Raw genomic sequence first — 25,807 nt, 5'->3', positions numbered from 1 at the left:
TCTGTTTTTCAGCTAATAATGAAGAAGTAATAACATTATAATACCACCTTTTGCAACTAATGAATGGATACAGACATTAAGGGCATCTGATGAAAATAAATAACTCATCTATGATGTGACCTTGCCAAAAAGGAAAACACACACAGAAGAACAAAGCCTGATCAGTTAAGTCTTTACATGCAACTACCTATTAACTGTAAATACTGGGAAGAGAAGAATAAGTCAAACCACACCACGGGGGTGTAATCAGCAAAAAGTAAACGATGTGACAATTTAAAAGGCTAATTTCTTCCATAAAGTGCAAGAAAAAAAACAAGGGGGAAATTAAACATTAAAACTAACCATTAAAAGGTATACCCAGAAATTTCAATGTGTGGAATTTATACCTTGACTTAAACAAAATTATGACATTAGAAATTCAAAGAGGGTAGATTTTCATGACATTACGGAATTATCTTTTTTTCTAAAAGGTATGATAACGGCATTGTGGTAGGTCAATAATACATACTAAAATATTTATGAATAAAGTGTCTGGGACTTACTTCAAAATAATATGGGAGGGGGAATAAGTAGTGTATACATGAAATGAGACTTGCCATGAACAGACAGTAGGTACATGGGAGTGTCATTAATCTCTTGTTTACTTTTATATGTGCTGGAAATTCCACAATAAAAAGCCTTAAAAAGCGGATTCTACACAGCTACACTTGCCTTAAAAATCTGCAAATCATGAAGCGTGAGTCATGGATTCACTTACCGGTCTCTGTTCTAACGACAGAGAGGCCTCCCTCCTAACGCCCCAACACTTCCATTCCCTTGTGCTTTGTTCTTCACAAATAATTTGGTGACTTACTGTCTCGCCGTTAGACTGGAAGGTCCATTTTGTTCACTGCAATATTATTATCTACGTAACTGGAATACTGCCTGGCACAGACTCAAAAATATATAACCAGTAATTTTTTTAAGGTTAAGCATGTAACGAACTCGTAGTGGTGATCGAGGTTAACCAGACTGTTTTCAACGCAAACCCCAAGGAGCGTGCCTGCTGGATCATAAGGCAAAAAATGTTTACTTTTTTATGAAAATGCCAAACTGTCTTCCAAACCAAAGTGGGTGCTCCCTGGCGCCATCTGGTGCTGCCAGTGAGGGTTTCAGCCTTCGTCACAGTGATAGAGTGGCCTCTCGTTCTTTTATAAAATTGCAACTTCCTGGTGACATGTAATAAGCATCCTTTCGTGCACGTGTCTACCACCTGTGTGCCTTCTCTAGGGAGGCATCTGTTCAGATCTTTTGCCCATTTGTTACTCAGGGTGTTTGTTGGAAGTTATTCCATAGGTGAATGGATAGACAAACTGTGGTACATCCATACAATGGGATATTATCAGCAATAAAAGGAAATGAGCTATCAAGCCACATTATACATCGTTGAGTGTTAAGAGTTCTTTGTATATTTTGGATACCAGTCCTTCATTGGATATGTGTTTTTCAAAGATTTTCTTCCAGTTTGTGGCTCGTTTTTTTTTCATTCTCTTAACTGTTTCACAGAGCAGAAGTTTTTAATTTGAATAAAATACAACATATCAATTTTTTCTTTCATGGATTATAGAGCTTTTGGTATCTTCTCTATATATAAAAGCCTAAGTGACCAGCTGATCGACGACCAGGGGCCAGATGCTCAACGCAGGAGCGGATACCACAGGCATGGAAACATGGAATAGACTGATGAATCTCAGAGGGAAGGGGGGAGGGCAGGAAGAGATTAACCAAAGATCTTATATGCATCCTAGAGGCCTGGTTAACGAATCTGTGCACCAGTGGGGCCCCTCTGGGGATGTCAGACTGCTGGTTTCGGCTGATCCCCGCAGGCCAGGCCAAGGGACCCCACCAGTGCACAAATCCGTGCACCGGGCCTCTAGGTGTATATAAAAAGTCATCATCAAACCCAAGGTCACCTAGATTTTCTATGTTATCTCTAGGAGGACTTTAATAATTTTGCATTCTACATTTTGGTCTGTGATCCATCTGGAGTTAGTTTTGTGAACGGTGTAAGGTCTGTGTCTAGACTGATGTTTTGCATGTGGATGTCCAGTTCTAGAGCCTGTTGAAAAGACTATCTATCCTTTCTTCACTAAACTCCCTTTGTTCCCTTGACAAAGGTAAGTTGGTTATATTTTTGTGGCTCTATTTCTGGGCTCTCTGTTCTGTTTCATTGATCTGCCTGCCTGTTCTTTCATCAAAAACCTGCACAAAATGTTTATAGCAGCTTTATTCATAATTGCCAAAATTGGAAGTTATTCCATAGGTGAATGGATAAACAAACTGTGGTACATCCATGCAATAGAATATTATCAGCAATAAAAGGAAATGAGCTATCAAGCCACAAAGACACACACAGACATTAACGCATACTGCTAAGTGAAAAAAAAATCTGAAAAGGCCACAAAATAAATTATTCCAACTATATGACATTCTGAAAATGGCAAAAACTATGGAGATAGTAGAAAGACCACTGGTTGCCAGAAATTCTACGGGAGGCAGGGAGGGATAACTAGGTGGAACATGGGGATTTTAAGGCAGTGAAACTTCTGTATGATACAGTAACTGCAGACACATGCCATTATACATTTCTCAAAACCCACAGTATGCACAACACAAGGAGTGAACCCTAATGTAAACTACAGGCATTTAATTAATAATGTATCAATACTGGTTCATCAATTTTAACAAGTATACCACACTAATACAAGATAATAATTGGGGAAACACTGTATGGGGGATATATGGGAATTCTCTGTACCTCCTGCTTAATTTTTCTGTAAACCTAAAACTGCTCTAAAAAATAAATTTTATTAGCTCGAGCTGGTTTTGCTCAGTGGGTAGCGCATCAGCCCATGGACAGAAGGGTCTCGGATTTGATTCCAGTCAAGGGCACGTCCCTCGGTTGCAGGCTTGATTCCTGGCCCTGGTCGAGCCCATGCTGGGGGCAACCAATCCATGTGTCTCTCTCACATTGATGTTTCCCTCTCTATTTCCCCCTCTACCTTCCATTCTCACTAAAAAATCAATGGAAAAATACCCTCGGGTAAGGATTAACAAAAAATAAATAAAAATAAAGTTTCTTAAAACAAAACAAAACCAAACCACCTCAGACATTCTACTGCAAAACTCATGTTCTTTCCGCTATGACACACTACCCAGGAAGTTACCTGTAGGTAAATCAACAATTGTGTTCTATACAGGGCGGAGCAAAAGTAGGTTTATCGTTTTGAGGACTTGAAACAGTCTTTTCTTGTATTATTCTATTTATTAACTAGAGGTCCAGTGCATTAAAATCCGTGCACTGTAAAATAAATAAATAAATAATAATAAAATTCGTGCACTGGAGGGGGAGTCCCTTAGCCTGGCCTGCGCCCTCTCACAGTCCGGGAGCCCTCAAGGGCGGGAGATGACCCGGCGATCAGGGGAAGGCAATGCCCCCATCACACCGCTGCTGCTCCCACTGCCGGCAGCAGCCTCGGCCGGCCCTGGTTACCTGAGCCTCCGGTGGCCATGGGCGGCTGGGGGGCTCAGGGGACTGGGGGTCTCCGGAGATGAGCGCACAGCAGGGGTGGGCCCGGCCTTGCTGTGCGCCTGCCACCCCAGCAGGGCCGAGGGGACTGGGCACCGCCATCTTGTGGCTGTGGGCGCTGCCATCTCTGAGTGCATGGCAGTCAATTAGCATATTCCCTCCTTATTGGCTGTGGGCGCCACCATCTTTGAGTGCATGGCAGTCAATTAGCATATTCCCTCCTTATTGGCTGTGGGCGCTGCCATCTTTGCGACAGCGTGAGGGTCAGTTAGCATATTCCCTCTTCATTAGCTAGGATTATTGAATTATTTTCCACATAAACAAGTGTAAACCTTCTTTGGTCCCACTCTGTATACATAAAACATATGTAACATGAGCAACCTACAGATAAAACAGTTAATAATTCTTATTTTTTGCAATGATTCTAATTTTAATAGGAAAAAAAAGAGTACCCCACACTCCGCTTGGCCCTGTTCTTGCCACACTGGGACCAGCTGGTCCTGTGCCTGGTGAGCAGTGCCCCTGCCACAGCAGGGCAATCAGCAAAGGCCGATGCTGATGCCCAGGGTGGACAGCCCCCTCACCCCCGTGCTGTAGAGCCAGGCACACAAGCAGCCGATCCTTCTTAAACCAGGTGGGAAAGACACCCAAGTACTAGGAAGAGCTTACCCAGTGGAGTGACTCGGGGCTGAACGTCCTTCAGAACTTCATGTAGCCATTCCGTGAATCGAACGTAATAAAGATCTGAGAAAATGTCATCAACCCGTCCATTTTCAAAAAGATACTAAAAGAAAAACAATCAAGAAAAGTTGTTGGTAGTCTCTTGAGTAAGACTTGCAGGGGAAACACACGTTCCTTTACCAGGTACTCTCACCTCTGCCTACCCACCCCCCTTAATAAACCTCCATACCCGGTCAAAACCGGCCACAACGTGACTCAGCCACAGGACACGCTGGATCATGTGAACCAGGTCTCACGCACTTGGGCACACTCTGTGAATGCGATTTCACCCAGGCAAGGCTCTTATGGCAGCAAAAACATGGTGCAGGCTCTGGGGCCAGCCTCCTATTGGCTACGGTGTCAGTCAAATAGCTCATGTGAGTCTTCTAACTGTGGGGGCTCAGTTTCCTTGTCTGTAAACGGAGATGACTGAGCCAGTCTTCCAGGGCTGGGGAGCACTGGGCATGAGAAAGCGGGGGCAGCAATTCCCCCAGTACCCTGAGTGGCCAGGAAGAAAGAGAACCACTTAGAGGCAGACTCCTCTCAGGCCCGGCAACAGGTGAGTGCCACCAGCACGGGGTTTCCACAAGAGCATTCGGACACTACGACACCCTCCTCAGCCTCCCAACTGCCAGCCTGTGCTACATCTCTGCCACGCTTCACCTCAGATGTCCTGAAACCTAGAATCAATAAAACATTAAAAAACAAATACCTAAACTAAAAAAGCTTAGGTAATATTCCAAATATTTATGTGTAGTTTTCTTTGTTCTTTCTTTTTTTTTTTTTTTTAAATATGCCTTAAAAAAATGATCTCAGAGAGAGGAAGGGAGAGGGGGAGAGAGAGAAATAGAAACATCAATGATGAGAGAGAATCATCATTTGGCTGTCGCCCACTGCCCCACCACCAGGGTTTGCGCCTACAACCTGGGCATGGGCCCTGACCCGGAATCAAACCATGACCTCCTGGTTCATAGGTCGGCTCTCAACCACTGAGCAACACTAGCTGGGCTGTTTGTTTCTATATAATAAATATAATATGAGTACATTTATTTATTTATTTGGTAAGAGAACATTTTAGGGTAAATTATAGAGGTAGAAAAAGTAATTCCTAGAAGATGGGCTTAGCAAACAAGTTCTAGAGATGAATGAAGAGCTCGGGAGCTGGGGCTGGGGGGGGAGGGAGTGAGGGAGGGGAAGGAAAGGCACAGGCACGCCCCCTGAAGGGAGAGCCACTACACAAAATATTCCAACAGGAGCTTCTCTAGCTGGCAGGCAGGGTTATGAACGATGTTTATTTTCTAAAGTGAACATGTAGATCTTTTGCAACTGAAAAAAGAAACTACTTAAAAACTCATTAAAAGAGAAAGTCCTAATTGTAACTCCTCGCTTGTCATTTTACTAATTTGAATATCCAGTAAATAGCTGACGGGAACACAGCTCAGACGCGTCCCTGGGAAGCCGTTTCCTACCTTCTGGATGCACAGGAAGATATAGTAGAGCACATCTGGATCATAGGGTTCACCTTCTCCATTCCGAGCTTCCCGGGTCATGAGACAGAGCCCGTAATTCAGCTCGGCCACCGCAGAAGAGATGAGATCTTCCTGGAATCGAAGAAGCTGGCGCCCTACAACACAAACCCCAAAGGTGAATGGGAGTCCTGGCAACAGTCATCTCTTATTGGTCACTCACGTCCCTGAAGTCAGCTCAGAGCGAATGCCGCCCCATCAGTGCTGGCAGGGAAACGGTCACTGTGTCTGGCCTAAGGCAACAACCTCTATGTTCTACTGGACCAAGGGTTCCCTTCCCATTTCACGTCTCCTGAACATTTTTATTAGGGCCATGAGAGGAGAGAGCCCCCTCACAATGCTAGGATGTAGATAAGCATGAGGCCAAGGAAGAAGGGCTTTGAACACACTCACTGGTTTCTATCTTCTCCCAGAAACTGCCCTGCCCAGATCTAGATCAACTCCAGAAATCCATGTATACAGAAATGCCTAGTCCTGCACAAACCCCGCAACCCTTGCTCAGGCCTGCTTGCTGCTTGCCTTGAACTCAGCATCCTATTTCAGATGGAGCTTCCTGGTTCCCAGAGCCAGGGGACCACTTTCCTGCCCCCTCCCTCCTGCTGCCTCAGTGCCACTGTATTTTAGACAGAGTCCACCCCTTTCCCCTCAAACACTCACTCCCAATGGGTGCCAGTCTGTTCTGAGCGTCCTTCTCTAGCTCAGCGTTCTTGGTCTGGGCCCAGTTTTTCCATACTTCAAGCCCTTCTTCGGGCTTCAGGGAATTCGGAAGCAGAAGTTCCGGGGAAGGCTGTGGCTGTGACTGTGGTTCAACTTCAGCAACCTGGACAGTTTGAGCCTATGAGAGAGAAACCATCAAAATGCGTCAATACTCTTTCGCATCAGGCCTTTAGTTCAGCAAAACTGCCAGGAAAATGTTACTTGTAGTTCTTTCAATAAAAAAATTCTCTTCTCCATGCTGTCCTATTTTCAGGAATCTTTGAAATTCTACTCCTTACCCCAGGGATAGCAAAGCCTAGTACCGTGATTCTCCGCCCTGGCTGTACTTTTTAAAAAAACACGTTTTTATTGATTTTAGAGAGAGGGAAAGAGAAACATCAACTGGTTGCCTCCTGGGTGCACCCTAACTGGGGACCAAACCCGAAACTTGGGCATGTGCCTGACTGGGAATCCCACCTGTCATCTTTTGGTTTATGGCACGATGTTCCAACCACTGAGCCACACCAGCCAGGACTGCATTTCTAATACGCTTCCAGGTGTGGAAGCTGGTCTGCTGACTACACTTTGAGTACCAAGTGTCCAGAGCAGTGACTCATGCCCAAGCCTTAATCTCCAGAGATTTTGATTTAATTTGTCTAAATGGAGCTCCTGCTGCTATCAGTATTTTCAAATCTTCCCAGGTGATTCCAATGCCCAACCACGTGAAGAATCATCCTCTATACCAGTGGCTCTCAACCTGGGCTGCACATTAGACTCACCTGGGAAGCTTTTTAAAATCCTGGTTTCTGGGCCTCATCCTCCGGAAATTCTGTTTCTTTGTGATGGGGTGGGGCCACCACATTAGTAACAAAGAAACAGAATTTCCGGAGGATGAGGCCTAGAAACCAGGATTTTAAAAAGCTTCCCAGGTGATTCTAATGTGCAGCCACGGTTGAGAGCCACTGCTTTAGAGAAAGGAAAGTCCAACAGACAGGCCATGTCCCTATCCCTGCCACTGCAAGCCAGGAGGGTCGGCCTTCTCCAGCTACACACAGGCTCCATTTCCCAGGCCCACCTCAGCAATGCTGCTCTGGCCCGTAAGGACTGTTCCGGAGACAGGAGGCACTGCCCTAGCTTCCTGCCTCCAAGGGAAGAGTGTTCCCACCCTCAGTGAGCTGACGGCGCAGCCATGCAGACAAGCGGCAGCGACTACCCAGGAGTCTGAGCCACAGTCCGCCCCCCCCCCCCCCCCGCGGGACAGGCACCACGCACAGGCTCGGGGCTCCCGCACCTGTCCACACTGAACAAACTTCCTTGAGCAACTTTCCTGAGGAATGTCCCACCATTCAAATCAAAAGCACAGTCATTAATCCAGGACACGTAAATACGCTGTCATCAAATAAAGATAAACACCACCGCATCAGCGCTGACGAGGCGCCTTGAGGAGGCAAAGCCATCCCAGCGCCAGCCCCGGAGCTCCGCTCCGCACCCCTTAGCTCAGCTGCCAGCCTCCCGCTGAGTCTCGCCTGTTCCCAGATAGGTTTCCACGTGGGTGGAAATGACGGCTGACTTGGCAGCTCGAAGCGATGCCAATTGTAAGTAGACCTCCCGCAATCTCCCGTGGGACTGTGCACCTCCACCTGGACACCTGCTAGCGACCTCACACTGACCTCGACCGAGAACTCATCCCCGTCCACCCGACGGCACTCCTGAGATCCCCCTCCCTTTTCAATGGCAACACCACCTACCCAAGCTGGAAACCTGGGAACCTGACTGCGTAAGTAGGTGGGGAACTGCTTCTCTACTGGCTTTTTGCGAGGCCCCTCCTTTGTGTGCCTCTACCCACTTCATGTAACATTCCCAAGCATCTTGACAACCACGATTCTTCCACACGGGTCCAGATGTCTATCGGTGAACATGGGTAGTACCCAGGTTGAAAAGTACTGATGTAAGTAAGACCTTGTACACTGGTTAGAGGATTTTTTCCTATTTATAATGGAGTCCCTTGGATAGTTTTAAGCTGGGAAGTGACATAATGTTACATTAAAAAAAAAAAAAGTTATTCTTGACCTGGCCAGTATGGCTCAGTTGGTTGGAACATATTCCCATATACTAAAAGGTTGCGAGTGCAATTCCCAGTCAGGGCACATACCTAGGTTGCAGGTTTGATCCCCGGTTGGGGTAAGTATGGAAGGCAACCAATTGATAATCTTTTCTCTCTCCTTTTCCCTTCCCCCCTCTCTAAAACCAATGAGCATATCCTAGGGCAGTGATGGCGAACCTATGACACACGTGTCAGAGGTGACACGCAAACTCATTTTTTTGGTTGATTTTTCTTTGTTAAATGGCATTTAAATATATAAAATAAATATCAAAAATATAAGTCTTTGTTTTACTATGGTTGCAAATATCAAAAAATTTCTATATGTGACACGGCACCAGAGTTAAGTTAGGGTTTTTCAAAATGCTGACACGCCGAGCTCAAAAGGTCCGTCATCACTGTCCTAGAGTGAGGATTAAAAACAACAATAATAATAATAATAATTAGCCCTGGTCTGTGTGGCTAAATGGTTAGACCACACCTGCCTATGCATCGGAGGGTCACAAGTTCGGTTCCCAGTCAGGGCACATACCTGGGTTGCAGGCTTGATCCCCAGCCCTGGTCGGGGTGTGTGGGAGGCAACGAATTGATGGGTCTCCCACACACCAACGCTTCTCTCTTTTTTAAAAACAATATATTTTTATTGATTTCAGAGCGGAAGGGAGAGGGAGAGAGAGAGAAGCATCAATGATGAGAGAGAATTACTGACTGGCTGCCTCCTGCACGCCCCCCTGAGTATTGAGCTGACACCCGGGCATGTGTCCTTGACGGGAATCAAACCTGGGACCCTTTAGTCCACAGGCTGATGCTCTATCTACTGAGCCAAACCAGACCGGGCACATCGATGTCCATCTGTCTGTCTGTCTCCCTCTCTCCCCCCTCCCTCTTCCATTCTCTCTAAAAAATCAATGAAAAAAATATCCTCGGGTGAGGATTAACAAAAAACAAATATTGCTCATGGTGATCTACGGAGAATGAAATGAAGAGCAAAAGTGGAAGCAGGTGTTGGTCGCCTCAACTCAGTGGCAGTGGAATGATTTAAGAGTCTGCGAAGTTTGGTGGTAGAACCAATGTGGCTTATTGATGAACTTGCGGTGAGGAGGAAGGGAAAGCAGACTCCGGGACGACTCCTGGGTTTCCGGCTTAAGGAAACGGGTGACTGGCTAATGCTGCCACCTTCTCGGACTGGGAGGTTTTCGACAGCGGCAGAGTTGATGCTAATGAAGAGCTGAGGGATCTTCTTAAGTCCAAGTAAACAATGACTGCTGAACTTGTGGGGAGGGACCTAATGGGAAAGGCATGGAGAGTCTAAGAGGTGTGTGTCAGTGCAGCACAGGGGTTACCATGGACTGCAGTGCCTGCCTGTCCAGGGTTGAATCCCAAGTCAGCTACTTACTAAATGGTGGCCTTGCTGTTGACTCTCTCTGTGCCTCAGTTTCTTCATATGTAACATGGAGATAGTGGTACGTATCTCGTCAGGTTGGTGGGAGAGTTAAATGAGTTAAAATATGGAACCGAAGAACAATGCTGGCAGTGTCGGCGGACGTCTTTAGCAGCAGCACCGTCTGGGGCAGGGCGGGGCCTTTCCCTGCCAAGGGCCATTTACACATTTGTGTCATCACTCGTGGGCCATACAACATGAGCAACTTAAAATGATGCTGCCATGGAAGAAGCTCCCAGATTCCTTGAATTTCAAGTTCTGTCTGGGGTTGCCTTGGCAGGGCCTGATCAAAGGACAGGGCCCTGGGGCCAGGCATTCCCCACCCCTGATCTAGATTGTGTGAAAACCGTACCAAAGGACAGAAATTCCTGGGGGAGAAGAAAGGGCGAGTCCTGCTCGCGGAGGAACATCAACGCGTACGGTTCGGACAGAGGGTCAGACACCAGATCCTAAGAAGGGAAAGCATCAATGGCACGGGAAGAAGCCAGGTACAAATGAGAGCCCGGGCGAGTTTCAAGAAGGCTGGGTTGTGTGCTGCGAAGATTAGGAACAGATGTGCCTATTGGCTCTGGCCACGCTGACCCTGCGGCCCAGAGCACACTGTGGAGCTGAAAACTGGCTAGCAAGTGGGGTCGGCTTGTACACACAATCCTTTTGAGGATTCTGGGAATAATGTAGAGCGGAGAAGTCAGGCAAGCGACGGAGGGGGATGAGAGGCCAAGGGCGGGAGGTTCTGCCAGAAACATGGTGATGAGCTGTCATACAGGGTGGCAGGTGGAGGAGCACAACACGCTCCTTAGAGTCCAGCTCACTCCACAGCACAGCTGCCTGCCCACAGGCTGCGAGAGCCCCCCGGCAGAGACGGAGTCACTGCGCCTCAGCACAGCACCTGAGGGGGAGGCCAGGGATGTTTGTGGTGTGAGCGGACAAACTCATCTTTCCTGCATGAGGAGTATTCTTCCCAATTTTTCTTTTTCTGGTAATAATGCTTGATATAAGTCCCCAGAAGACTTTCCCAACGGAGACACAGCACCAAAGAACAGGGGCCCACTAAATGAACTCCAGGAAAGATCTTCTGCTGAAGGGCCCGAATATACAAACTATTATTATTTTTAAAATATATTTTTATTATTGATTTCAGAGACGAAGGGAGAGGGAGAGAGAGACAGAAACATCCATGATGAGAATCATTGATTGGCTGCCTCCTGCAGGCCCCCCGCTGGGGATCGAGCCCGCAACCCGGGACCCTTCAGTCCACAGGCTGACGCTCTAGCCACTGAGCCAAACCAGCCAGGCCCGAGTGTACAAATTATTAAGAGACGAATGAGTACCAAGAGCCCTGACCTGAAAATTGGACCATCAGGCCCAAGAGAGCTGCGAAGAGGCATGATGAGTTCCAAGCCTGCAAGCAAAGCTCAGTACAAGCCCTATCACAAGTCTCCTGGCTGGTCTCTCCTGGAGGCAACCAACTCTCCACCCCCACACTTGATTCTTCTTCCTTTAAAATATATTTTTATTGGTTTCAGAGAGGGAGAGAGAGAGAAAGAAACATCAATAAAGAAAAAAAAAAAAAAGAAACATCAATGATGAGAGAGAACCACTGACTGGCTGCCTCCTGCACACCCCCTACTGGGGATCAAGCCCACAACCTGGGCATGTGCCCTGACCGGGAATTGAACCGTGACCTTCTGGTTCCTAGGTCAATGCTCAACCACTGAGCCACACCACCAGGCTGATTCTTCTAATCACACTCGTAGGAATCTGAAAAACTGCCCACCCGAAATCATCATCCAGTTCCACTCTTCACTCTGGGAAAGTGACTCCTTTGCTCCCATACTACCGTCTCTCCCACAGCCCCTCATGCTGCCCAAGGCCATGTCCCTCCTCCCCGCCCTGACTCTGCTCGTGCTGCTCCATTCTGTCAGTGAGCTAGAAACCACAGAGCCCACACCCCTTCTCCCACAAAGATGCCTCTGCTGACTTGTTAGCCTGCAATGGTTTCTGAAGTCCCAGTTTTTCTTTGTGTGTGTGGCACACAATGTCACACTTCATTATGCTGCCTTATAAATAATTCAAAGAAACAGAAATTATATGTTCTTACTCCTACAACGGACTATAAGCTACCTGAAACAATGACTGTCTTGTGCTGCTTCTAGGCCTGGCAGCTGATTATTCAGTAGTTCTTTAATAAAGTCACCTAAGATCATACACTGTTGCCTGGTCAGCTTTTGCCTCATCAAAATCATTTACTGCCCAAGTTTCTGAGTGTGGTCCCTGGTCCGCCTGTGCTCCATGGTGTCAGCTCCCTCCCATGCAGCCCAGGAGCCTTGCCCTGCGAGGCACAGTGTCTTCAGCAGATCCACAAGGCCAGAGGCCCCGATCCACCCTAAAGCTCTGCTAGACAAGGGCTGGGAAGTGCACTATAGTCTTGAGAAGTTAACAATTAGAAATGATAAAAGAGCAAAACAATTTTAAAGTTAAAATTTCAACAGAATTATATTTTTGCAACTTTTATATAAATCTAAATGATTTCAAAATGAAAAACTTAAAAAAAATATTCAAGCCCTAATCGGTTTGGCTCAGCGGATAGAGCGTCGGCCTGCGGACTCAAGGGTCCCAGGTTCGATTCCGGTCAAGGGCATGTACCTTGGTTGCGGGCACATCCCCAGTGGGGAGTGTGCAGGAGGCAGCTGATCGGTGTTTCTCTCTCATCAATGTTTCTAACTCTCTATCCCTCTCCCTTCCTCTCTGTAAAAAATCAATAAAATATATTAAAAAAAAAAATTTAACATAGCTGTCATAAAAGAAAATTCAAGTAACCAAGGCTTATCTTAACTACTAGAGGCCCAGCGCACAAAATTCATGCACTGGTGTGGTGTGTGTGTGTGTGTGTGTGTGTGTGTGTTCCTCAGCCCAGCCTGCGCCCTCTCGCAGTTTGGGAGCCCTCAGGGGCTGTCACACTGACGGCTTAGGCCTAAGCCGGCAGTCAGAAATCCTTAGTGCAGCTGTGGAGGCAGGAAAGCTCCCGCCACTGCCTCTGCACTCACCAGCCATGAGCCTGGCTTCCGGCTGAGCGGCACTCTGCCTGTGGGAGCGCACTGACCACCAGGGGGCAGCTCCTGCATTGAGCATCTGCCTCCTGGTGGTCAGTGGGCATCACAGCGACTGTGGTCATTTTGCTGTTTGGTCAATTTGCATATTAGCCTTTTATTATATAGGAGGATTTTTAAGGACCATAAAAACACCTTTGGGAAATCCCACTGCATAAATGGCTTGTTCAAGGCTCCCAAAGGTGATAGGCCAACTAGGAGGTATTTTAGATCTTCTAATTCACCTACACTGAGTCCACAGATGACAACGAAAAAAAGAACAATTACATGTCCGCTCCACTGAGCTAGTTTAAAGTCTGTGCTAAACTACTAAGGTTCCACCAGATCCTTTCATTTATGATACAGAAAGTAGCTCCTGGGATGAGGATACCACTTAGGGGTACCACTGGTCTCTACTTAGAACTTTACTCTTCCAAAGAGATAGTAACAATGAAGCACCCCAGGTAACCCTAAAGCAGTTACTGATCATTTCATTTACCTCCAGGTACCAGGACAGAACTCCTGTTTCATAGCTTCACTTACTGCTTCTGTCCCCTCCCCTCCCCCATCTAGAATATTAAACACTTTACTACTTCGAGACTAACATCATTGCATAAACAACCAGAAGGGTCAGAGGTTGCCAGGCAAGTTCTGGGTTTGAGTGGGTCCTGAGGGCGCAGGCTACGCACAGGTGAGTCTCACTTACTGAACAAGTCACCTGGAGCTGCTGCTGCTGCTGCGGCGGCGGTGGCGGTGGCGTCTGTTCCTGGGGCGTCTGTGGCTGTGGCTGCTGCTGAGGGTCCCATATATGGACAGTCTGAGCTGTATTCTGGTATGTGCCTGCCACAGCCTGCACAGCCACTGGAATGTGGATGTTGCCATTCATGAACTGTGCTGGAAAGAGAGAGTTTGCCAGGGTCTGCACTACCTCTTCATGGGAGTTTTTCACTACTGACGTGCCCACCATCTTCTCCTTGTCGTCCTCCAGCTTTACAGCCGTCAGGGCCGTGGGTGAGCCACTGACGTGTACTGCGTTGTAGGCCTCCTGGGGAATGGCAATGTGGGTAATGCTCTGCTGCTGAGGGTCCCCCCGGGGCTGGGCAGAGTAAACAGGGATGGTCCAGGTCTCTCCGGTGGGGCTGGTAATGGTCCCCGTGGCACTGTACAGGTGGGCACTGTCCACTGTCAGTAAGTCTGGCCTCAAAGATACGTAGCTCTGCTGCTGGCCCTGCGGAATGGCCAGCACGGTGGCCACCGGCTGCCCTGAGATGGCGTAGGACACAGTGATGGGCATGTCCACTTTGCGCTTCTTCACCGGCTGGAGAACACTGGCTGTGCCAACCCGTCGCTCCCCTTCCCGCGGTGAGCCCTGCTGGGACGGTGGTGGGGAAAGGGCACCCACGGTCTGGATTTGGATCTGCTGACCCCCAGCCAGAGACTGGCCAGCCACCAGCTGAGCCTGGATCTGCTGATGTGGGATGTGCTCCTCTGGGATCTCTGCAGCTTGGATCTGCTGCGCTGCCTGCACGTGCTGCACCTGGATCTGGGCTGCCTGTAGCTGTGAGGGGCTGGGACTCTGCAACGTTGGGGTCTGGATGGAAGGGGCTGCCGGCTGTGGTGCTTGGCCTTGGATCTGCACCTGGACCTGGAAGGGCTGCTCAGGAGGTTGGTGCACGGTGAGCTGCGGGGAGAGCTGCTGTGCTGAAACCTGCTGCGGAGACGGCTGTACCTGCACTTGTACCTGCAGCAACAAGAGTCACAGTGAGTCAATGAGACAACACCGAGGCCCAGCCCCGCAGGGGAGGAAAGACGTCAGGCGGAGGCCCAGGCACGTGAGGAGGAAGGGCTGCCGGACCAAGGCTTCTGGGGAGGCCACCACTCCCAAAACCATCTGCAAAATTCTCCAGCATCACATTGCATTCAGAGCAACATAATCCACGTGAGAGCAACTAGGCTATCAACTGGGCCCTACAAAGGAAATATCTGAACTTTTGCTCACTTTTTACTCTTTTTTAAGTATGTGACCCCCCTTTGCCCCGACCAGTTTGGCTCAGTAGATAGAGCATCGGCGGACTAAAGGGTACCAGGTCCGATTCCAGTCAAGGACACATACCTCGGCTGCAGACTCTATCCCCAGCCCCAGTCGGGGAGCGTGCAGGAGGTAACCAATCAATGAATCTCTTACATCAATGTTTCTATCTCTCTCTAAAACTCAATGGAAAAATATCCTTGGGTGAGGATTAAAATGTGACTACTTTTGGTTTTGCTTATTGATATAGTAGTACAAGTATATAATTTATAAATATATATTTCCTTGCATGTTAAAAAAATAGTTTATCCATGGGGTGAATGATAAAAAGTGTGCGGATCACTATTTTAAAAGGTCAGAAAGACAAGTATGTTCTTTCCACAGGCACTCAATTCCCAACTCAGTATCAAATCTACTCCCACCAAACAACTAGTGGAAAACACAGTAGAGAGAAAACTTTTGAAATGTCTTTTGGAAATATCTCCAGCTTTGCTGCTAAAATGCAGGCACTACCCTAACCGGTTTAGCTCAGTGGACAGAGTGTCAGCCTGCGGACTAAAGGGTCCCGGGTTCGATACCGATCAAGGGCACATGCCTGGGTTGTGGGCTCAATCCCCAGTGGGGAGCATGCAGGAGGCAGTCAATCAATGATTCTCTCTCATGATTGATATTTCTATCTCGCTCTCCCTCTCTGAAATTAATAAAAAATATTTTTTAAAATAAAAAATAAATAAAATACAGGCACTATTTAACAATTCCTTGGAGTACCTTTAAAAAAAAGAGGCAAAATTGGTATATAACATTATATAATGAGTAACACTGTAATTCGATATCTGTACACACTACAAAGTGATCAATACCAAAGTCTAGTCAGCACCTTTCACTATACAATTGACCCCTTCACCCACTTTGCCCTTTCCCCGCTGGTAACCACCAATCTGCTCTCTGTATATATGAGTTTGTTGTTGTTTATTTGCTTGTTTTGTTAGAGTGCTTATTTAAGACATGCTTGTCCTTAATAGAGAAGCCATTAAAAAACCCATAAGATTTCTGAAAATTTAATTTGAGGAAGGTTACTCTATCCTGGATCACACATTTCTGATAATGCAACTCATCTTATTGTTGTTATTTCGTATACAAAGCAGCATGAAGAGATGCTATGCATAATGTGTAATTTACAAAAGGGAAAGATTTGCCCTAGCTGGTGTTGCTCAGTGGATAGAGCGTTGGCCTGTGGACTGAAGGATCCCGGGTTTGATTCAGGTCAAGGACACATGCCTGGGTTGCAGGCTTAATCCCCAGTAGGGGGCGTGCAGGAGGCAGCCGATGAATGATTCTCTCTCATTATTGTTTTTCTCTCCTTCTCCCTCTCTGAAATCAATGAAAATATGCATATATTAAAAAGGGAAAGATTTGGGAGCATTTGAGATCTTCCTTTATGGCATATGTCATCAGTTTGGCTCAAATAAACTTATAAAATTTCAAAAGAAGGGAAAGATTTTTCCCATCAGACACACATATCTAAATTACTTTAAACACAGCTAGAAATTAGAAAAGAAGAAAACAAAAAGGCAGATGAGGGAGTGCCTCTATCTAACAGCAGAAGGAGACAGCACAAAAGACAGCCAAGGATGGTGCCAGAACCACCGGCTGTCCGCATGAAAAGAACGAAGTTGGACCGCTTCCTCGTACCACACACAAACAAATGGGAGGGCACCTGAATAGACATTCATCCAAAGGAGACATGCAAATGGCTAACAAGCACATGAAGAGTTGTTCGACATTGTTAGCTATCAGGGAAATGCAAATCAAAACCATGAGATACCACCTCAAACCCACTAGGGTGGCTACAAAAAAAAATAAAAAGACAAATAGCACGTGTTGGTGGGGATGTAAAAAAATTGGAATCTTCATACGCCACTACTGGTGGGAATGTTTAATTTTAAACAGAGGAATATAGCCACTTGCAGTCCCAAGAGGCAAAGGGCTAACCTTCTATTTCACCAGAACACACCTCACCACACTCCTGCCTCTTCCACTCCCTTTTCTATTTTGTTGGTGGGAAAAAAGCATCAAGGGCAAAATGAAATGTAACCACAATTCAGTAGCAAGAAAGCAGCATTTGTAACTAGAGATTTAGTTTCACTTATATAAAGAACCCTAGAGAAGAAAACGTTTACCATCCCAGCCAATTTATTAGTTCCTCCTCTTTCGGAAAGCGCGTGATTGATTAGCACTGTTTCTTGAGGCTTATGAACTATAAACAGCAAATGCAGAGCTAGAAATCTGCAGGTACCCTGATTCATGGAACCATACAGCGAGATGAAGATCACTAGAATCCATCAGTTTTTCCATTTTCAAATGAGCTCTAAATGTCATGCTTTTAGTAAGGAGCCAAGACTAACCCTCCCGTGTTCCTGATCTGCTTAGGGAGGTAAGATGGAAGGGAACTTCAGTTACATCAGTGTGTCACATCAAACAGCCCCAGAAGACCTCTGATTTCTAGACTATTCAATTCTCCAAAGCAAAGGCAAGCATCGGTGGTCATTGACAGTGGTTGCAAATATTTTTGGTCTGCATGAACTATGAAACTTTGTATTAAAGAAAATGCTTAAAAAACAATATTCCCCTTGGTGAAAGTAACCTCTGAGACTGCAGCTGTGATACTCTGACTGAACACAACCATGATGGCAAGTACAGCCCAGGAAGGAGGAGCACCTCAGCACTGCCCTTTACCTGGACTTGCTGTGACTGCTGAACCTGGATCTGCTGCTCTTGCTGGGTTTGTGGCTGAACACTGGTGGTGACTGGACAGGCCAGTTCAAGCAAAGACCCGGCCACTTCGGTGCTGTCGGTGTAAATGCAGTTCCCGCCCTGCTGGTACACCATGGTCGTGGTAGTCGTCTGCTGGAACTCCTGAAGGGCTTCTGGCCCCTTCGAGGCCAGTGAGTCCAGAAATTCCTTCATCCTGTGCTGTGGGACTGACCGCGCCTTCACGCGGATGTACTCTTCAAAGGAGATGGTGTTCTCCAGAGAATTATTCATATTGCAGAGGCCTCAGGGTTCCTAGTAATAAAAATAAGTGGCCATAAGTCAAAATTATGCTATTATTTTTATATCTTGAAATGCACAGGGCAAACACTCTTGCATCAGAATAGAATAATCAGGGCAGCTGTATACATCTGGAATCCAAAGTAAAATTTTATTATACCACCTTATTTTTTCCAATTAATGGTACCTGAAAATTGTTTCCATAAACATTTCTTAATCAAACTATCACACTGAAGACAAAAAAACAAAAGCATGCGTCACAGTACTGGATGAAACGGGCTAAAAACACGCTCTCCACCCAGCACTAGGCCAATCCCATCTTTTCTGCAGAGCCAAGCACTGGACAATGAGTCACATGCAAAACGGCTCTGTGACCATCACAGAGAGGACTACCAGGGAAGCTAAGAACAGGGATCCTACTGACCTGTCCTATTTCCACTGCCAGCTCCGTGCTACAGTGAAGGGACAGCATACCACCCAGCTATGGCAAGACCCAAGAGATAGGGGATGTGTTCTTGACCTCCCACCTCTCATCAGGAGCACCCAAATTCCATGTTGCCACATATTGCTCATTCTTTTGTGACACAGCTGACTGAATACGAGCATGGATTTTGGAGCCAGACCATCTAGGTTCAAATCCTACCCCCATTTCTCCTTAGCTGGGCAATCCCGGACAAGTCAGTTGACCTTAGTTTCCTTGTCTATAAAATGGGGATAAAATAGTATTTACCTCACAAAATTGACATGAGGATTAAATATATGTAAGGCACCTAGGAAAGAACCTGACACAGAGAGGGCTACATAGGTATTCACTGTTAACATAAGCGGAGGAGGGAACTGAATGGTGTCTTCAATGACTAGGTCACTACCACGATTCAGAAACCAATTCTCCACGCTTCCCACCAGGGTCCTTACCCGGAGAGTTACCCTGCAGGAGTGGGGAGGGGCACCCAGCTCCTGAAGGACAGCCATGCGCCCCTGTGACGGGCGGCCGCCTGCCCTGCTGCCCTGCTGCCACCCCTCCTTTCCTGGTCAGCAGCACCTCCGGAACAGCTAGAGCAGCAGCAGGATGCGAGAGCCACGCCAGCCCAGTGACCCTTTTTGCCAAAAGGACTCTCAGTCCATCTCAAATGTCTGGAAAAATGACCTGCTTCTTGAGCCATCAGGCTGGAAACATCAGTCTCTCACTGCCTGCACGTTTTGCCTTATGTTATAGATATAAGGTGTCTATATCATCTCTTCCAACTGGCAGACAAAACTGTGTCCTGGTCCTCTCTGAATGGCTGACACACAGTAGGTGCTTCATTGCATTTGGAATTCAATCTGGAACAAGAAGCATTATGACTCTTGGTTCCATAATATCTATAACTTACAACCATAAATGTTATGCTTTTCCCTAGTAAATGGTTAGTATGTACCTTGGGGAAAAACCCACAGCCAGAGTGAGACCAAAGACAAGACACGACTCCTCCTGCGATTCACTGACGGGCACTGGCACTATTTCTGGGGAGTGCTGTAGGCACAGCACAGACTCCAGTCGGCTGTTTCACGCAGAAGAGTCCCAGCAATGACTCTTCCGTGACGACGTACGTAACACACTGTAAACGTGCGTCTCCACCAATGAGACAGCACCGGCCTCGTCCTGTCTGAACCAGGCTCCCAGGAAACCACAAGCACAGCGAGGGCAGAGCACAGCGAGCGCTGGCGCAGGCCTCGCCTTCTGAACGTTCACCGTCCGTCCTTCTCACCTCTCCCCCCCCCCCTCCCAGCTCCTCCTTCTCCAGGGCAGGGGCATAGCGATCTTCTATGCGACTTCAAAATTAAGCTATCAGTGCTGTCCAGGAGGGAGACGGTCAAGGCCACGCACCCATCCGTCCGTCCGTCAGGGCAGGCCACTCAGCGCAGGTGACCCGCCAACTCACTGGGCACAGAGCGCCACGGCCTCCTTTGGACGAGAACACCACAACCGGAATGCCCTTCTTCAGAAGACAACTCTCATCACAGACGCCACAGCACACGTCACAACATGTGATCCTACTGCCTCAGGACACACACTAGTGCTCTCGGCTCAGAAGGGGCCGGGGAGAGACGGTACAAGCAGCAGGTAACTGGTTCTCTCCCGTGCCGGTGCAGAGTTCAGGTTTTTGGTGTGTTGTGTGTTTTTTTTACCTCCATTATAAAACAGCAGAGGTCAACTGACATTCGTATTTCCTAATTTATTTCCTTCATCAGTTAGTTGCATTCCTGTAAAATATTGAGAGACTGCTTGAATTTTGAAGATTGCCTGTGCAGGAAGCACAGCTATATGTCAAAGCAATAAAAAATAAAATATAAGGAATCATGAATCACAAACTTTGTCTCAAATCTGAGAGAAGATAAATATGAGCACACAGTAAGTACAAAGAAACATTGCAAATTAAATTTATAGAACTAGGAAACCTTCATACAAATACTGCTTGGTCAAGGCAGTCCCTGGAGTCTTCCTAGTGGCCTTATTTCCTCTCACCTTTTAAAGTTTCCCTACTTCCAGGGACTCATCGCAAGTCTGATATTAAGTATAAAGGAGAAAGGCACCAACTTTCTTCCTAGAAACAAGCTCTCTTCACTTTTCAGTGTATTTTCCACTTGGATTTTCTGTGTTTTTTGTTTTTCTTTTTTTTTGGGGGGGGGGGGTAAAAGTAATACACCCATTTTCTTTTCTTTTTTAAAAAAATATATTTTATTGATTTTTTATAGAGAGGAAGGGAGAGGGATAGAGAGTTAGAAACATCGATGAGAGAGAAACATCGATCAGCTGCCTCCTGCACGCCCCCCACTGGGGATGTGCTCGCAACCAAGGTACATGCCCTTGACTGGAATCAAACCCGGGACCCTTCAGTCCACAGGCCGACGCTCTATCCACTGAGCCAAACCGGTTAGGGCAATACATCCATTTTCTAAGAAGAAATGTTCAGATACTATACGAAGATATAAAATGAAGAAATCACTAAGAACACTTTGACTTCTGGTTCTTGAACTAGCAATTTTAGTTTTTGATTTTAGAGAAAGAGAGAGAGCCCTAACCAGTTTGGCTCAGTGGATAGAGCGTCGGCCTGCGGACTGAAAGGTCCCAGGTTCGATTCCGGTCAAGGGCATTTACCTTGGTTGTGGGCACATTCCCGGTAGAAGGTGTGCAGGAGGCAGCTGATCGATGTTCCTCTCTCATCGATGTTTCTAACTCTCTATCCCTCTCCCTTCCTCTCTGTAAAAAATCAATAAAATATATTTTCAAAAAGAGAGAGAGAGAGAGAGAAAAGGGGGGGGAGAAACCTCAATTTGTTCCACTTATTTATTCATTCATTGGTCGATTCTTTTTTTAAAAAATCCTCACTCAAAGATATGTGTGTTTTTTAAAGAGAGAGGAAGGCAGGGAGGGAGCGAGGGAAGGAGATAAAGAGAAAAAGAGAAACATTGATTGGTTGTCTCCTGTCGTCGCCTGGACCAGGGATCGAACCCACAACCTAGGCAAGTGTCCTGACCGGAAATGGCACCCACAACCTTTCGGTGCACAGGATGATGCTCTAACCACCTGAGCCACTGGCCAGGGCCACTGGTTGTCTTGTATGTGTCCTGACAGGGGACTGAACCTGCAATCCTGACATCTCCGGGCAACACTCTAACCAACTGAGCTCCCCGGCCAGGGACTCCTGATCTTCCCATTTTGAATAAACGCTGATCTGTCCTTTAGGAATGGTGAGTTTTGGGCATTTAAATCATCTTCCTCTCACCAACTTCTGCCAATTACATTTTATTTTTTGTCACAATCCCCTTGATAGCTTTAAGCCTCTATTTGTGGACTCATTACTTTAGAGTATCTCTAGACTTCCCACTATGTAACAAAGAAATTGAAGTCCCATGCCCTCTATTTCTGACAAACATCTAGCTAGGTGAGTATAATTTCTGTTTAATCCATCTTTTAGTTTTAGAATACAGCATTTCTACCAAATCAAACTTGGGAGTTTTTTTCTAAATCAAGGTTTCAAAGATGATAAAAACTATTCTACTCCAAACAAATCCTGTCAGTATACCCAGAATGCAACCTTCAAAAATGTCACTACAAGAAACTCTAAATATCAATTTATTCCCTGGGCAGAATGGCAAGTAAGATGGATGGTCATGTCTCAAAAAGAATGGAAAAAAGCTTGGAAAAAGGTATCTGCTATGAAATCTCAAGGTTTATTCTTTAAGCTTTCATCAAAAAAAAGGGGAAAAATCTATAAAACTTAGAAAAGTTGATAACGGTTCATACACACGTGCTCATTATAATCTTCTCTATACTTGTGAAAATATTTGAAATATTCAATGGTAAAAACACCTTTTGGTAAGTAGCTAGCAATGTGTTTTAAGTAGTTTAGAGCCAAAAGTATAAAACCATATGCAGGTACATCTACACAATGGAATACTATGCTGCGGTAAAAAAGGAGTTCTTACCATTTGCAACAGCACGGATGGAACTGGAGAGCCTTATGCTAAGTGAAATAAGCCAGTCAGAGAAAGATAAATATCATATGATCTCACTCATTTGTGGAATATAATGAACAAAATAAACTGATGAACAAAAACAGATCCAGAGACAGAGAAGCATCGATCAGATTGTCAAACCTCAGAGGGAAGGTAGGGGAGGGTGGAGGTAAGGGATCAACCAAAGGACTTGTATCCATGCATATACACCTAACCAATGGACACAGACACCAGGGAGGTGAGGGCATTGGGGGGAGGGGGGCGGCGGCAATCTACACTAATAAAACAGAAACATGGTAATTGGCATACGACCGATACCCTTTTCATTGGCTAATCAGCAAGATATGCAAATTAACTGTCAGCCAAGATGGCTGCTGGCAGCCAGGCAGCTTGAAACTAACATGAGGCTTGCTTGCTTCAGTGACTGAGGAGGATCGTTGGAGGAAACCAGCGTTCCCCGCCTGCGGCTGCAGGCCTCTGAGCAGGCAGTTTAAGAAACATTGTAACAAATACCGCCCAACTTCAGCCAGCAGATTCGCAACATTGTAAGCAAAGGCCAGAAACCTTCTTTCAGCAGCGGAGGCCTAAGAGCTGGAGCCAAGCCTCAAGGTAAAGCTGGCCCAGAATTAAAAAAAAAAAAAAGGAAAAAAGGAGCGGTTGGGAACTTCAGTCACTCCCAGCCTGAAAACAGCCCTCAGCCCCTCACCCAGACTGGCCAGGCACCCCAGTGGGGACCCCCACCCTGATCCAGGACACCCTTCAGGGCAAACCAGCTGGCCCCACCCATGCACCAGGCCTCTACCCTATATAGTAAAAGGGTAATATGCCTCCCGGCACCGGGATCAGCGTGACAGGGGGCAGTGCCCAAACCCCCTGATCGCCCTGCGGCTCTGTGTGTGACAGGGTGCGGCGCCCCAACCCCCTCCCCCCCCCGGCCCTGCTCTGTGTGTGATGGGGTAGAGCCATAACTTCCCCATCAGCCCTGCCCTGAGTGTGAGAGTGGCAGCGCCCCAACCCCCTGATCGGCCCTGCTCTGTGGGTGATAGAGGGCGGTGCCCCAACCCCCCCGCCCCCCCCACGGGCCCTGCTCTGTGTGTGACGGGGTAGAGCCATAACCTCCCCATCAGCCCTGCCCTGAGTGTGACAGGGTGTGGTGCCCCAACCCCCTGATGCGCCCTGCTCTGTGTGTGACAGGGGGGAGCTCCTCAACCCCCTGATGGGCCCCGCTCTGTGCGTGACAGGGGGTTGCGCCACAACCTCCCCATCGACCCTACCTTGAGTGTGACAGGGGGCAGCGCCCCAACTCCCCAATCGGCCCTGCTCTGAGCCCGACCAGGGGCTGCACCTAGGGATTGGGCCTGCCGTCTGCCACCCGGGAGCAGTCCTAAGCCAGCAGGTCGTTATCTCCTGAGGGGTCCCAGACTGCTAGAGGGCACAGGCCAGGCTGAGGGACGCCCCCTCCCCCCCGAGTGCACAAATTTTTGTGCACCGGGCCTCTAGTGGGGGGATAAAGACACATATGTAATACCTTAATAAAGAAAAAAAAACAAAGAAAAATAAATAAAACAAATCAATTTTGTTTTAGAACTTGTTAATGACAAGGTTGCATTGAAGCGTGCCAGTATAAAACGAAAGCATGTAAAATTATTGTTCTGGGAAGTAAATTTATTCAAAACATGGAAAAAAACACATATGCAGTGCTCCAAGCACAGCGCCTACTGCTGGTGGGGCTGCAAGCAGAAGCCATTGCTTCCAAATGCCTTTTCTCACTAGCACCGGGGGCGGGGGGGTCTTCACTGACGTTACCCAAGTCCACAAAATCTTTTGAAAACCACGGAATCAGAGCAAGCTAAAAAATAGGAACAAATATTGTATTCAATGGAAAACAAAAAAATTAATGAAAAAGGCCAACTTCAAAGAACATTTCAAACTGTCCGTTTACACAGACTGAAACACACGGCTTTATTTCTTGTCCTTTTCACCTGCTCACTTGACAATATCCATCAGACTAACACATCCCAGTAATGAAAGCGCCCGAAGTCAGCATCTGACCTGACACGAAAGGGCTGTGTAGGGGGGAAAAAGCTTTAGAAATATATTGAAATTTTTCACACCAGTCAGTAAAAGAAAAACACAGAAAAATTAAATTCTCAACAGTGGTGATGGTTTCTTCCTTTGCTTTTATGTTCAGAAATTGTCCTCCCTACCATAAGATCAGGCCATTTTTCCATCTACAATTTTTTAAATTTACAGTGTAGTTTATGTGCTTTGATCCATTCAGTATTTTGCAAAATGTAAGGTAAATGTCTAATGTTTTTCCCAACATCAAACAACTTGTCCCTTTATCATTTATTGAAAGACTGAAATTCCTTTGCCCACTGACTTAAAATATAAAGAAGGTCTGGCTTATAAGCTGTGACTCCATAGATCTTTCTATAACACAGTAGCTTTAAAAAAAGCTATTGGTACCTAGAAGATTCTTGCTGACCCCTCACCACCCCAACACAAGGTTGACACATAAACAAGCTATGTGTGGAAAGGGAGCAAACACAATTGTATTTAGCCCTAGCTGGTTTGGCTCGGTGGAAAGAGCGTTGGCCTTTGGACTGAAGGGTCCCGGGTTCAATTCCGGTCAAAGGCATGTACCTTGGTTGCGGGCACATCCCCAGGAGGGGGTGTGCAAGAGGCAGCTGATCAATGTTTCTCTCTCGTCCATTTTTCTAACTCTCTATCCCTCTCCCTTCCTCTCTGTAAAAAATCAATATTTTTTTTAAAAAAACAACCACACACACAATTGTATTTATTTACTAGAGGCCTGGTACATGAAATACATGGGGTGGGGGGGAGTGGAGGTGTCCCTCAGCCTGGCCTGTGCCCTCTCACAGTCCAGGAGCCCTCAGGGGCCACTCCCTGCAGTCACACATCCTTAGCACTGCTGCGCACTGACCACCAGGGGCAACTCCTGTGTTAAAGCATCTGCCCCCTGGTGGTCAGTGCGCATCATAGCACCAGTTGTTCTGCCGTTCGGTCGATTTGCATATTAGCCCTTTATTATATAGGATTCCAGTATTCTTTAATTTTATACA

At 46.8% G+C, this 25,807-nt stretch overlaps 1 protein-coding gene across 4 annotated transcripts in view; it reads right to left on the bottom strand.

Moving 5' to 3' along the window:
* The window catches only part of QRICH1 (glutamine rich 1), a 34,800-nt gene that overhangs the window by 4,745 nt on the left and 4,248 nt on the right, over nt 1–25,807 (bottom strand). For all 4 annotated transcript variants that reach the window (XM_059664790.1, XM_059664788.1, XM_059664787.1 and 1 more), the window contains 5 exons: nt 17,907–18,236; nt 13,848–14,882; nt 6,472–6,649; nt 5,758–5,912; nt 4,238–4,352 (listed from right to left, as the gene is read on the bottom strand). In XM_059664790.1, the coding sequence (XP_059520773.1) occupies nt 4,238–4,352; nt 5,758–5,912; nt 6,472–6,649; nt 13,848–14,882; nt 17,907–18,215 (1,792 nt within the window). In that variant the 5' untranslated portion in view covers nt 18,216–18,236. The remainder of the gene's footprint in view (nt 1–4,237; nt 4,353–5,757; nt 5,913–6,471; nt 6,650–13,847; nt 14,883–17,906; nt 18,237–25,807) is intronic.

The sequence above is a fragment of the Myotis daubentonii genome, chromosome 14, assembly GCF_963259705.1.
Source record: "Myotis daubentonii chromosome 14, mMyoDau2.1, whole genome shotgun sequence".
Classification (NCBI taxonomy): domain Eukaryota; kingdom Metazoa; phylum Chordata; class Mammalia; order Chiroptera; family Vespertilionidae; genus Myotis; species Myotis daubentonii.
The sequence above is the reverse complement of the archived record's forward strand: the minus strand, read 5'-3'. Positions and strand labels throughout refer to the sequence as shown.